At 53.1% G+C, this 13910-nt stretch overlaps 7 protein-coding genes across 7 annotated transcripts; 3 read left to right on the forward strand and 4 right to left on the reverse strand.

The window, feature by feature from the left end:
- Positions 1-229: 229 nt before the first annotated feature.
- Positions 230-1229, reverse strand: RHO25_010644 (uncharacterized protein; the record flags this gene model as incomplete). Its single annotated transcript, XM_023602453.2, has 2 exons — positions 230-328; positions 387-1229. The coding sequence occupies 2 exons, from the start codon at positions 1227-1229 to the stop codon at positions 230-232; spliced, it is 942 nt and encodes a 313-aa protein (XP_023450969.1).
- Positions 1230-2279: 1050 nt separating this feature from the next.
- Positions 2280-3272, forward strand: RHO25_010645 (uncharacterized protein; the record flags this gene model as incomplete). The annotated part of the gene is made up of 1 exon (XM_023602452.2): positions 2280-3272. The coding sequence occupies one exon, from the start codon at positions 2280-2282 to the stop codon at positions 3270-3272; it is 993 nt and encodes a 330-aa protein (XP_023450966.1).
- Positions 3273-4408: 1136 nt separating this feature from the next.
- RHO25_010646 (uncharacterized protein) lies at positions 4409-5925 on the reverse strand (the record flags this gene model as incomplete). Its single annotated transcript, XM_023602451.2, has 5 exons — positions 4409-4459; positions 4517-4836; positions 4892-5608; positions 5673-5752; positions 5882-5925. The coding sequence occupies 5 exons, from the start codon at positions 5923-5925 to the stop codon at positions 4409-4411; spliced, it is 1212 nt and encodes a 403-aa protein (XP_023450967.1).
- A 283-nt stretch (positions 5926-6208) lies between these two features.
- RHO25_010647 (uncharacterized protein) lies at positions 6209-6537 on the forward strand (the record flags this gene model as incomplete). Its single annotated transcript, XM_023602450.2, has 2 exons — positions 6209-6338; positions 6392-6537. 2 exons carry the CDS (start codon positions 6209-6211, stop codon positions 6535-6537), a joined length of 276 nt encoding a protein of 91 aa, XP_023451519.1.
- A 435-nt stretch (positions 6538-6972) lies between these two features.
- Positions 6973-7672, reverse strand: RPL23A_2 (60S ribosomal protein uL23; the record flags this gene model as incomplete). The annotated part of the gene is made up of 4 exons (XM_023602449.2): positions 6973-7060; positions 7119-7411; positions 7481-7536; positions 7645-7672. 4 exons carry the CDS (start codon positions 7670-7672, stop codon positions 6973-6975), a joined length of 465 nt encoding a protein of 154 aa, XP_023451518.1.
- Positions 7673-8803: 1131 nt separating this feature from the next.
- On the forward strand, positions 8804-9097 carry RHO25_010649 (uncharacterized protein; the record flags this gene model as incomplete). The annotated part of the gene is made up of 1 exon (XM_065603308.1): positions 8804-9097. One exon carries the CDS (start codon positions 8804-8806, stop codon positions 9095-9097), a length of 294 nt encoding a protein of 97 aa, XP_065459380.1.
- A 2213-nt stretch (positions 9098-11310) lies between these two features.
- Positions 11311-13597, reverse strand: MST12 (Transcription factor mst12; the record flags this gene model as incomplete). Its single annotated transcript, XM_023602448.2, has 3 exons — positions 11311-13231; positions 13297-13396; positions 13459-13597. 3 exons carry the CDS (start codon positions 13595-13597, stop codon positions 11311-11313), a joined length of 2160 nt encoding a protein of 719 aa, XP_023451510.1.
- Between the last annotated feature and the right edge of the window lie 313 nt (positions 13598-13910).

Here is a 13910-nt window from a genome sequence, read left to right on the forward strand (position 1 = left end):
ATACCTACCACGGATGAACTGATGACTCTGCATTTTGGGCCTGTGCACATAGACTGGGGCAACAGCATAGCGCAGGCGTTTTGGAGACCACTTTTGGGATAAAATGCGAATGCAGACAGCATGGACTGACATGCAAGATGTCGCTTCGTAGTACAGTGTAGCTGCTGTAGCTTGTGAAAATGCGCCATGACCGGCGACTTCGTTATCATGCTCGTTTCTTGTCCTCAATTTAGAACTCCCACCACCTGTCATCAAACACTTTCAATGTAGCCTCTCCGACATCGTTTCCGACAACAGATCCGACGTCTGACGCGAACTGGAAATGGATCTAGAAGTGAGTCAGCACGCCGTCCTGTAGCCAACAAACACTTTGAAGCAAAACTTACGCCCCCAAAGATTCGACTATCTCCATTATCCTTCACAGCCTGCTGCAAACTTGTGTATCGCCTCTGAATCACTCCACGCCCAGTAGCATTCGTACTAAGCAGCGTATCGATCGTATCAGACCCATTATTCCACGCCTTGATCACAGCCGCCGCAGCAGCCCCAAAACACGCATGCGTGGAAGTATACTCCTGGTGATTTGGCGTAGGACTCAGCAGAGGCGTCCATTCCGGATCCGAAACATTATTACCACTTGGCAACCAAACATCTGTTCGACGAATAGCAGTCACAGGCCTCCAAGCATTATAGAAAGATTTGGAATCCCAGCCGGCGATCGCGGCGTTCGCCAAGGCGTAATTGAGTTGTGCTGCGAATTTAGCTGAGCTGAGAACGTCGGTGGCGTATCTGTTTGCGAGAACGTTGTAGGCGAATCTACTCCAGATGATGGGAGAGGATTCACGCCAGAAGTAGGCGGTTTCGGTGTTGTATTCTGTGCGCTCGGTGGAGTTTTGTTCGCCTTGGGCTTTGACGTAGTTGAGGATGCCTTCGTATTCTTCGGAGTCGATTGCTGGTGGTGGAGGGGCACGAAAGCGTGTGATGTTGCCAATGCCGCCGAAGGTACGAAGATAGCGGGCTTGAGGTGTGTCAGGAGCCGTGAGACCTCCTGGAGTGCGTTGATAGACACCTGGTTCCTCTGGTCCATAGACATACTGAACGAAGTTATCGAGAAGATCGCCTTGTCGTGCTGTGGTCACTCTGAGAGCAGCAGCCTGGCCGATTTCTGCAGCTCTTCTGTAATCATCACTTGTGTGATTGATGCCGATCCGAGCAGTGATATTTGACATCTTATCATAAATGTTGGCGAAGTTGCGTGTGCCGTGGAAAGTCCATGTCAATGCATTGTGAGCTGCATGACTGACAGCCAGTTGCTGGAATGCTAGCTCTTCATCACGACTTTGCAAAGCTGCGACGTAGACTGAGGCGTGCACGATGGCAGTAAACCAGCCAGAGGGAGGAGATTGAAGACCTCCGATCAGACTGTTATTCGCCAGGGAAGATGATTGATCAACCCTACATTCAATTAGCTGGCCAATCTGATCCCAGAAGAAACTGCAACTTGCCAATATGCTACGACATCGCCATCGTATTGAGCTTGCCCAAAGGCCGCGCTAAGCACCGTCAGCAGCACGGAGAGCTTCATCTTGCAAAGCGTACGAATAAATTGTGAACAACGAAAACTCGAGCCGAGCAAGAAGACAGACTTATCTTCATTCTGAGCCTCTGACGTCCCTACATCATCTCATGCTTCCTGAGGATGGCGCGATGCCAAATGGATGCATTCTAAATATTGAGCCTCGATGATCCTTATAGGCTCGAAGCTATTCAAGACTTCTCGGCGCAGGGCCAAGAGGCGGCAGCCGTAGCACCAGCCTCTTCCGGTGCGTAGCACAAGCAAATCGAAAAGCATCATGGATGTGCACGATGTGATTTTGTCCGATTTGATGATCTGTGACGATGGTGGTGCATTGTTCAAATACGGGTTGAGGTATGGAGTGCAAGTGGAGGAAAGTATGATGAAGTGTGCATACCGGCTGCGTAGTTCTTAGCACATATCACAGCTGCCAATTTTCTGGCCTTACTTGCAACCAGGACACCTTCTTCACTTGACGACTTCAAGTGAAGAAATAGCAATGACCCACTCTTCAACATGACTTCCGCAGGCAGCAGCTCTTGCATGTGGTCGTGCACCTGTCATATCTTACTGATATACGACTACCCTTGACGTAACTTACACTCGTCGCGAGAGGAGACCCCAACAAGCTCAAAGAGATTCAAACCCACCAAACTCGTGTTCCAAGCACACGCAGATAGACAACAGCGCCTGAGTCACAGCCATGGCCATCCAACGCAACAAGCAGAAGCGCGAGGCAATCCTCAAGGCCGGCCGCCCACCCCTCGCCAAGAAAACCAACCAGAAGAAGATGTCCTCCAAAGCCACCCAGAAGACCATCGTTACTTTCCACCAACTTCAAAAAGACCTCGCAGCCGCCAAAGCCAAGAAGAACACCACATTAGCAACCATCATTGAATCTCAGCTCCATGCTCTCGGCGGAATTAAAGCCTACCAAGCCGCTTCAATCCAAGGCCAGTCTGCCGACCGTGGCGGGGATTCCTCTCTGGTCTTGATGAAGTGGCTCGACTCCGTGAAGCGCGATCTCAGTGAGCTGCGTCCAAAGTTCAAGATGCTTGAGGTCGGAGCTCTGAGTACCAAGAACGCGTGTTCGAAGTCTGGATGTTTCGAGATCACTCGGATCGATCTCAATTCTCAGGCACCGGGTATCTTGCAGCAGGATTTCATGCAGAGACCGCTGCCTTCTAGCACCTCATTGGAAGCTGACGAGGAGAAATTCGATGTGATCTCGCTGAGTCTGGTGTTGAACTTCGTACCTTCGGCTGCAGAGAGAGGAGAAATGTTGCGGCGGACGACCGAATTCCTGCGGCAGCGGCAGGTAGAGGACGACTCCGATGGAATGTCCTCAGAGGCATCGTCAGAGACTTTCTCCTCATCACCCATTCGAACGATAACTGCAACAGACGAGAGCGCCCTCCCTACTTCTCTGACGAACTACCGCTCGACCCTCTTCCTCGTCCTGCCGGCTTCATGTGTGCTCAACAGCAGGTACTTCAACGACGAACGTCTCACTCTCATCATGGCTTCTCTGGGCTATGCCCTGCTCGAGCGCAAGACAAGCTCCAAGCTAGTCTACTACCTCTGGCAGCTACGCGACAAGCCAGCTCCTCCGCGTGAGCAGAACTTCAAGAAGCTCAAAGTCCGAGATGGACCGGGCATGAACAACTTTCACGTCGAGTTGAAGCCAGAGACTTGAGCAATTCTGACCCCCATCTCGAAGGTGGAAAATTTCATTCAACAGCACCGCTGGAGCATCACTGCGATCTTCTTCGAAGAGGAGTAATGGCATGCATTCGACTTGCCCGATTTCAGCCTTCCTCTTGGAAACATTAGTCACGGCCAAAGTGCTTCTCCGAGGGAAGACTCATCAGGATGTGTTCTCTTGCAGCACACGTGAGCATTAGCATTGATTTACAACTGGCACAAACGCAAGATTCTTGTATCAAATGCATTCACGATCATACATACCCATCAAGGCGATAGCGGGCGGGACAAATGGCGCAAATGACTAGGAAGTACATCGCGAGACGCATATTTCACACATGATTGCGTAAATCACAATAGATACGCAAGAAACTTTTGAGCAGAGTATGAAAACATGCAAATTTCAGAAACCCGAGCCGGACGCTATCTACCTGCCCTTTCTTCTCCTTTCTCCACTTGGAACACCTGCATACTCGACAGAAAACAGCAGTAGCAGTAGCAACAATGGTCGTCGTCAGGAGAAGCATCGCAGACAGACTTCAGGACTCGATTCTCATTTGTGCGCCCATTCGCTTCCCTGCAATTCCGTTGAAAGTTCCACCGCCAGTTACGCCGTCTTCCCAGTTCACTTCAAACTCTGATCAAAAGAGGTCGTCGTCATTCATAGCATACGGTCAGGCGCCACTGCCACTGTTTCGCAGAGGTTTGTTGGTGTGTGTTGTTGATTAAGATATATTTTGGTGATTTGTCGTTCGGTGGTGGTATCGGTGATGGTCGGTGGAGGCGCGCAAGAAGCAACAAGAAAAGCAAAGAGACTGCTAATCAGATTAAACGCCTGTCGATGCAAAGGAGGTTTGTGTGCGCGGTGTCTTGTCAACGTGGACAAATTCATAAGGAACGTGATGGTTGGTTTCTCGTCATGGCGGCGTAAGGGGAGGTAGATCTCCACGTGTGTCGGTGCAAAACTGTACAAGTAGCCGCCGCCGCCGCCCGAATGAGGAGATCTATCGCTATCGAGTCTGATGCCAGATTGGAGCACTTCCAGTGTGATGTGATGCAAGTCGAGGGTATCTCATGACTGCCGGCGCCATTGAGACGCACGCTCAGTGCATATCAGGGTCTAATCATTTAGCTCTGTTTGCACTCAGCAGCCTCCTGCTTTGGCTTGCCACCCTCCTCCTACAGTCATGTTAGTACTTGTGGTTTCGAGGTCTTTGAGTCGACATGCCATCATACCTCATCTTCGTCCTCGTCCTCATCATCCTCGTCGCGGTCATCCTCGTCCTCATCCTCATCGTCCTCGTCTTCGAAGTCGTCCTCGTCGAAGTCATCGAAGCCTTGCTCGAATTGAAGAGCCTCACCAGTGAACCAGTCAATCGCACGTGGGATAAGCTTCTCCTTGATGTCCTCGCCGAGCTGGTAGTCGAGCTCAAGCTTGGCTTCGATGTCGTCGTCGATCTCCTCGTCATCGTCAGCCGGAGGCACTGCGGGGTTGAAGAAGTCGAAGAATGATGGTGTTGGAATCGTCTTCTTGACAATGCGGGTCTGCTTGGTGTCTGCGTCATATGGTCAGCTTGGCCTCAGTAATGCCGCGGATTGCGTGGCGCTTACTCTTGTTCCTCTGCTTCTTGCTCTCTACCTTGACCGTCAAGTCCTGACCGGCCTTCCAGTCGATCTTGTCGCCCTCGGCATGGTCGTAGATGAAATCACCACCGTAGCCGTTCTCTTCTTGATAGTAGTATGTCTTGGACAAGGTCTTGTTGCTGAAGAATGGGTTCTCGGAGAACTCGAAGATCAAGCGGAAGCCAGGGCGATCGAGGTACTCCATGCGGATGTCAGTGAGGAACTTGAGTGCTTCCTCGTCGCGGTCGGTAATGGTCTCGGCAAGCGATGAGTTCTTCATCGAGCTCAGCCAGAACTCTGGGATACCCTTTGCAGCATCTGCACCCTGAGCGTTCTTGTCTGCCTCTGCCTTGGCTTCTTCCGCCTCTTCATCTTCCTCGTCGTCTTCCTCGCCGGCCTCGACTTCGGCATCAGTGGGCTCGGCCTCGCCGTTGATGATCTTCGCACGCTTCTCGTACAGTGGGGTAAACTTGGCGAAGAACTTCTTCTCGAGCTCGAGAACCTCCTCCTGGAACTGCGCCTCAAGCTTGGAGTGCTCTTTCTGCACGCCCTTGAGACCAGCGACACGTCTTCGCACTGGCGCTGGCAGTGACTCGACGTACCCACTCGACTTGCCAATCAGGCCAGACAGCTTGTTCTGCATCATCGAGACCAGACGAGGGTTCTGAGCGAAGATGGATGCGGCTGCTGCGCGGTCAAGGTCCTCTACACACGAACAAAATCAGACTCTGTGCCCGGTGGCGACTGTGAAAAGCTTGCTGCAGCGTACCTTCCTTCAGGCTCGTAAGGTTGGGTGCCTGAGCGTGCGATGAGATAGGGGCATTGTTGGCGGGGGTATTCTGCGGCGTTCTGGTATCCATGGTGTCAGTATGGTGGGTGGTGCGGTGCGAGCGAGTGGTGGGGCGGTGTCGAGCAGCGCGGCGGGCGAGGTGTTTGCGGTGTGTGCAAGGTTTGGTGTCAACAGAAGAGAAAACTTACGGCGCAGGCGGCTGGGCCTTGCTGTTATTGATATCTCGCGACATGACGTTGGGCGGAGCAGTTGGACCAACGAGTGACGGTGTGCCGATCGGTGCAGCTGCGCGAAGCGGCGAGTTGAGGGGACAGGTTGGTGGATTGAGATGTCGTTGAGAGTGAATGGAAGTTTTGAAGTCCCGCACCTTCTCCAAGCCGGGATTGGCCCATGCGCAACACCGACGACAGGGTCCACGCGCTTGCAGACTCTTGTCGTGACCGGATGGCGCAGAGCTCCCCGTGTCGACCATTGTTGTTCATCAGCTCTCACCGATACACAACACACGATCCACCATGGACAACCTCTCCATCAACCCCGATTTGGCCAACAACCTGTCCGACAAGGATAAGAAGGACCTGCACCAGTTTATCCAGGGCGAGAGCCAAAAGGCAAACATCCAGAACATGGTGCACGACCTGACAGGTACTTCTTTCGCTTCGCGCATTCGCGTGATATGCATATCTGACTTGCGCTAGATCGTTGTTTCAAGAAATGCATCACGTCCAAAATCTCACAAGGCGGGCTGGACCGATATGAAGAGCCTTGCATGCGCAACTGCGTTGACAGATTCATGGACGCCAGCCAGGCGGTCGTAGAGCACATTCAGAAAATGCAACGATAAAGACCCGCACGATTGGAAACACTGCATCCACTATTACAGGGGAGGCCCTCGATGATGAGCTGTGGGGCACGAATGAAAGATGGATTGTACAACATGTATAGAGCGCAATAGATGCGCCATGGATGCGAGATCCAGAGTCGCATGGCAGCGGCTTGAGGCATAATAAACACACTAAGAGGATGCGGAAGATGAAGACAGGACATGAACAGCAAATGGGTATCATGAACTCATATATGGTGGTGCGAAAGCTTGATCGCATGGCGCTTGTACAGTAGCTGTATACTACGCTCTTCCAGAGGGAAGCGCATTGGCTTTCCTCGATATTCCCCGAACCAGGTCATCTCAAATGAACGCCGATACCGTTCTGCTCGTTTCCAAGAGCTCTGCTCAAACGCCAGTGCCGAATGCAAGCATCGCTTTTGATTTTACACCAGCTTAGACGATGGCAAGCTTGGTGGCAGCAATGTCGAGGGCGTCGACATCAGCGGTCAGGCGGGCGAAAGCCTTCTTGGAGCCGTCTGGTCTGTTCACTCGTTAGCGCATGGCTCCTATCTCATCCATGGGCGCGCATAGCAACCTACCGGATCATGGTGTTGATCTTGACGGTATCCACGTCGTAAAGCTTCTTAAGAGCCTCCTTGATTTGCCTCTTGTTGGCCTTGACGTCCACAATGAAGACGAGGGTGTTGTTCTCCTCGATCTTCTTCATCGCGCTCTCAGTGTTGAGAGGGTGGATGATGACCTTGCCGGCATCGAGGCGAGGCTGGCGTGGGATCGATCGGCGTGGGTATTTTGGCGCACGCGAGAGCGTGAGGGTCTTTGGCTGGTGGAAGGTGGTGCTCTTTCGGACTTTGGTGACCTTGTGCGAGTTGACCTGTTGTGAAAACAAGCCGTCAGATGATGGGAGCTCTGACACGCCTCAAGGTGATTTGGAGATGCTTACTCCGCGCAGCGTAGCCTTTGCGGCGGCCGAAGCCTTTGCAGATGGCTTGCTGGACTCTGCGAAATATTGTCAGTTCTCTGACTATCGACGGAACGCAATTTCGAGGTGCTTTTGCGATCGCGCAGTGTCGCGATCGCGCTCAGTGCCTCTCGTATACCACTTACTGCCCTTGATTGCTGCCTTTGGTGCCATTGTATCGGTCGTTGGGCGATGTATGCGTCGTGCAACTAAGGAGCGAAAAGTGAGAGGTGGTGGTGTTGCTGCTGGGAATATTCGACTTCGTGCACGCTAGTGCTGCATAGAGCTTAGCGGCCTTGGCACCATGATCACGTAAGGCGCAGACCCCAGCGACCTCTTTCCCAACACAACCACACGCGTCTCACATACAGTGCCGACATGCGCTCTCAATCTCAGCGACCGTATGAGACTGCTGCTGTGTGCACATCAAGCTTCACTGTGTCGGACACGCAGTCAATATAGAAGGTCAACAGCACATTTACATTTCATGGGACAGGACATAACTTCACTCCTTTCCAGAAGCAAAGGAGAACTGACACTTATAGGATCGAGTGGTTCTGTCTGCCGCATTCGACGGACCTCTGCAATTCAAACTATGAAAGCCGACCACGTCTTCAAATGCTGACCCCCCATTGATGATCCGCATAGCGTCCGACATGTTCTTTCAACACACACTTCCAAGTCGACCGGACTATCACACTCGGATTGAGATGCGCTGACAGATATTCGTGACTCAGCTGGATGACCTGGAATGAGAGGCTCGTCGCAAACGCGAGCTCTGCAACACCTCGAGGCGCATGATCGCCACATAGTTGTCTGTGTGGATTCTCAGGTCGCCAAATTGTAACTAATCCTGATGCTCCAACAAAAGGCCTCACACGTCACATCGGATCGAAGGCTGGTCCAGCCATAGCCTATGGGGTCTTCGCTATCTGCCACTGCCACCAGTGACGTGCGGTAGGGGTGGTGCGATGTCTTCCTCGTAAGGGAAGGCCACGAACTGCTTTATCGAACGCCATGATCGGCATTCTCGTGCTGACCTCGTGTTTATGCCTGACTTTCACGTGGCTCGACAACATGATCACAGTGCGATTGCTGCGCTTGCCCCCGGTACGTGGCTTTCCGGAACGATAAACTGTCCCACCCAACCGAGAAGCTATTCAGCCCTTGTGCTACGCAAAACGTCAGTGCTCGTGAATGGCGGACGGGTAGAAACGACTTTCTCGATGCGCTGGCTCAGCTCTGGCATATAATTGTGTGTCCAAGCGCACTTTTTCCAGATGAGCAGATTCGTCTGCTTGCACAATGGCTTCTGATACCAGAGATCCCGATGCTATTCGTCCGGTGCTGAAGAATCAGTTTTTCAGCTCGCTGGAGCGAATTCCCGAGGCTCCTTTCGGTCTGCAGCCCAGCAGTGCCTTCTACGCGGCTTCTCAAGATCAGGATCTGGAACGCGCGCGGGACGAGGCGACGATGACTAGGAGCAACGCTTCATGGCTGCTCGCCGTCATAGTCGGCCTGGCGGTCGTGGGTATAGTCCTTGGTGTCGCTCTTGGAGTGCATTATGGGGTCAGCCGGCACAGTGAAAGATCAGCGTGACAGCTGAAAGCGGTATTTTGCGATCGTACAGGGAGAGATAGGGCAAGCTGACATTTTTTGCAGGTCGATCACGCTCGACCATGTGAGCGAGTCGGGCACAAGGGGTGACATTTTGACAACAACCTAATCATCTCTCAATAAGAAGGTCGAGGCATGGCAGAGTCGATACAGCAATGACCAACACCATCAACTTGAGAAAGCAGTGAGAATGTCCAGGCGCTGCGTCGATTGAAAGAGGCTCACATGTCGTCCCGGGACCTGATCAGTGCGGATCCTAGTGGTCTCCGCAGAAAAGCTGGGACTGGATGTCTGGAGCACAACTGCCACCATCTACACTAACGCACGTGGGCAGCGCTGCCCCTATTATCGGCAGATAGCATGAGCCGTAGCATGCAGCATGCGGGTTTCTGCACGATCGGGGACAACACCGAATGTGAAACACGCGATGATCTTCCCGGAAGAAGGCCTCGACCTCCAGGAAGCCGACAATAGCAGCATGTACTGACGCCGGGAATCATGCTAGCCGATGCCATCGACTAAGCCCGCTGCTTTACCATCCTGGGGATGGGTACTGGTGTCCACCATCACGATCGATAATATTAGCACACCATTCTATAATCGATACGGACACAGAGCTGTCCAGTACAACCAGCTCAGCCAGTCTTCCCTGGCAGTCTCCACATACAAGGAGCAGAAAAGTCCCGCAATCAGGCTGACAACCAAGTCCCGAACGTCACACAAGTGGCGAAAAAGAAAGTCTCTCCTCAACAAGACATCGCTTAAGCTAGCTCACACTTCCTTGCACTTCGATGACTGATCCGCCAGTTCCCATTTGCACGATGACAACAAAGGAAGCGAAACAAGAAAATCGACCCGGCATGATCGATTCTGCACATGCATGCATCGCACGCCACAACAACCACAGGAGTCATGCACAGAAGGTCGAATCGAACTACTGCGCACGACACAGCTTAATGCATGATAGCAGAAGCGAATTAAGCAGGAAACTGCCGTTTCTTCCCTTTCCTTCCCTCGCGCCTCGCACACATACAGTACAGTAGCCTCATGTCCATGCGTACGCCACGCGAACGCGGAGACGGAAGCCATAGCAGGCGAATACGACGGCCGCGGAACAATGCGTAGAACAAGGCAAGCTGAACAAATAGTGGGACAAGGACTCCGTGAGTTATAATTGATAAGAGGCTAGCAAAGCGAACAACGCCATCCATACTTAGCAGCATCTTAATCGCCGTCTCTCCCTCTCGGCCGGACCTCGAAACGCCTTTTGGTCAGAGAGGGCTCGCACGGCAAGTGATGGCCTGATGCAGCCTCATCAGGAGAAGTGGGCGCGAACGAACTAATGAGGAGGTTGAAACACCTTGATCATGTTTCATGTTAAGAGCTAATTCTGTGGCGTCACATATAGCCGATCATGAAAGGATTCAGTCACGTGCGAGGAGGTAGACTCTGGGAAGGAGCGAAGAAGTGTGTGATGGCATGATGCCACCATGGATCCGTGGTGTGTGCGTACGAGGTTGTAGGCCGGGTACGCTTGCAGCTTTTGTGAAGAACGGTGCCGGGAACTTGCTGGGCAAATTGATTCGAGACGGATATGCGTGCACAGCATTGTAGATTGTTGGACATTCATGCAAATAAATGCTGTTATGTAGCGCACCAAACAACTATGACAAGATTGTAGCAACTGCTGTCAACAGCAATGAAGCTTTTCCAAATACCGTGGATCCATCATGCCAAAGAGTCTGTGCCAGTGCCCAACAAACAAATCGCACAAAAGTGTATCCCAGTTGCCTGCCTGCCTGTGCCAATGACCCCAGACCTTCGCCACGCTCGAAACACACACGAATGAAGCGCCACCGATGACCAAGAGGCAAAATAAAATCTGCAATTTCCCCAGCGCCTTCTCAAAAGTGCGAAGACGTGAAAAGAAATAGGCGAAAAAGGTTATTTCAAAAGAGAAAAAAAGTGGTTGTCGACCGTAAAGACTTCTTCTTTCATCATACATTCGTGGCGCGAGCGCTCAAGCTGCGGCGCCTCAAGCAGCCTCTCAACTGCAGTGCGGAGCTTTGGTCTAGTTTTTTGAATGGAAAAACCACAGTAGTAAAAGTTGTTGCCGTGTCAAAAGTTCGTTAAGAATGCTGCCAGAATCGAACAGCGCCGTACGCTTTGCAAAGTGCCTCTGTGATTGCCGCCTCTTAGTGGTGGTAGTCAGCACCAGTTGTGACCATAGGTGGAGGGGCCATGTCGTTGTGAGCAACCATTCCCATATCGACGTGGGTCGGCATGCCTGGCAACTCCGTGCCAGTGGTCATGGCGATCGCTTGGTAGGACGCCTCGTCGATTGGGTCTGGCTCATCGTGTGCGTCTTGCAGTGCATCACGCTCTTCCTCCATTTCCTCTTCAGATGGGGCGGAACCATCAGCGCTAGTCTCGTGTGTGCGACGATGCTGCGCAAGGTTGTCCGATCTAGAGAACGCCTTGTTGCACAAAGGGCACAGATAAGGTCGTTCCTGGGTGTGTGTGCGGACGTGGCGCTTCAGGTGTTCTAAGCGTTTGAAGAGGCGTCCACACATTGGGATCGGGCACGAATGGCTCTTCTGACAATAAGGGGTCATCTCGCTCAGGGTGGCGGACCGTGCTCGGCGGAAGACACCATTCGCTGTGCGCTGCACAGCATGGTGTTGCATTGAAGGGTGAGCCCGGTAATCTTGACTAGGACTGTGGTTGTAGTTGGAGTAATCCTCATTGTGGACATGGCTCATCTGTCGATGTGCGCGCTGCTCATCATGAGCTCCTTCCACCGCGTGCGATGGCGTGCTGTGACGGGACAGATTCATGAGCTCTCTGTGCTCGCCCATCATGGAACCGGGATGCTGTGTGGTATGCATGCTTGTAGGCGAATCATTGTACGACATTTCTTGCCCTTCCGGAATAGCTTGTGGCTGGACTGAGGTCGACATAGATCGGCGCAGATCACTTGGACGATGGACGGAATGTGCGTGCGTATGTCCGGACGAGGATGCTGTAGTGGTCACACCTGTTACTGTACTGTTTGTCAGACTCGATCGTCGGCGTCGCTGTTTGTAGGTGGGAGACCCTTCCAGGACGGAGTATACCTGTTGTGGCTGGTATTGGCGGTTCATGGAGGGGTAGTGCGCACCAGAGAGGTTCGGTGGTACCGACATGAGCGGATTGAACGGCTGTTGGAGGCCGACTTCCGGAATCGCTGCATACAAGCCAGTATCCTCATTGGCGATGTATGTTGGCTCAGAAGGCATGCCCACCGAATGCTGCGGCGGGGTGAGTGGCTCAAAGGACAGACCACGTTGGCTGTAGTCCTCGAAATGTGACGAGACGAATGAAGGGGCGGGCGAGTATTCCATATAAGCTGGCATTGAGCTATGTCTCTGTCCAGCTTGCGAAATTGGTACTCCATTTCGATCGAAAACTGGACCCATTGACTGTTCTCGTGTCTTTTGTATCTGTGACGGCATGGGCGGCATCGCCATCTGGCCGTACCCTGGCATGTGCGACATCTGCTCCGACTGCATATCTGGCTGGTGTGACATTTGCGCTGGCATCGAAGTGGGCGGTAATTGTTGCTGAGGAATCATGTTCGGCGGTGGCATAGAATCGGTTGCACGCAGAACTGGCGATGTCGAATGCGATGGTGGCATTGATGGTGGTTGCGCGTTGTATGTTGACTGGTTGTTCTGCTGCGCCTTCGTGAGCTGCTCAAACAGCGAGACGGACGCGTCGAACTCGAATGACAGGGCTGGCTCGCTGACAGCCACTGTGGTAGCTTCCTGGCCCATCTTCTCTCGCTTCAGATCGCGCTCCAAAGCATCGAGGAACAGACGGTCGTGCGGGACGCTGTACCAGTAGAACACTTTTTGCTTCTTCTGCGTCCTGATGCAGTTGTTCTTGTAAAGGAAGTCGAGGAATGGACTCTTTGGCTCTTCGAGAGAGGCATCTGTGCCAGATTTCAAATTTCGCAGATCGGAAAAGATGCCCTCCTCAAATTTCTTCGTATTCTTGACAGGTCGTCCAAACGCCTGAAAGCGGAAAGATAGGCAGCGAACGATGTCAGTGCCCGAGATGTGGAAGAGATTGTTCCTGGAGGTGGGTTAGTACAGGGCGGTCGCAGCAGCAGCTCACGGCTCGCGGCATTGCAGACGCACCATAGCACGCAGGAGACATATTCGCCGGTAGGTAGCAAGAATCGTCGAATGTACTGGTCTTGACTCCAGTCCACTGGGGCGGAGATGAGAAAGTATTTCACTACACACGCGTCAGTCAATGCGGTCTGGAGTGCATCCATTGGCGGCAGGCTGGAGACGTACGGTTGTCGACTTGTTGCAGAGCCACGACTGAGTCTTGCGGGAGGCTGGACTGCGCTTCTTGGTCGAGCAGGAAGGTCTCTGGGGCCACCGACCGCGCCTGCTGCGGCGGTGGCATGGCGGGATGGTGCTGAGGATACATGGCGGTGAAACGGGAGCCTGTCGCAGCGCCGGGCGAGGACAGGCGTGCAAAAGCGCAAGAGGGCGCTGGGAGCGTATATCCCAAACGAGCTCGGATGCTGCGTGTTTGATCTGCCGTTCGGGGGGACGAAACCAGCGGGCAACGACACCAGTTCGCTGCGCGGTTGTTCGGATGCGCGCGAAGGCAGGGAGGCAGCGGGAGGCGCGGCGGAGCGGTGGAGGAACGAATGTAGCAGACGAGCAGCAGCTCTAGTCGCGGGCGAGGATGGAGAGTGCGAGGACCGGCCTCAGCGAGCGCAAACAGGCGTGTTTTG

Source organism: Cercospora beticola, chromosome 7, assembly GCF_033473495.1.
Source record: "Cercospora beticola chromosome 7, complete sequence".
NCBI classification, from domain to species: Eukaryota; Fungi; Ascomycota; class Dothideomycetes; order Mycosphaerellales; family Mycosphaerellaceae; genus Cercospora; species Cercospora beticola.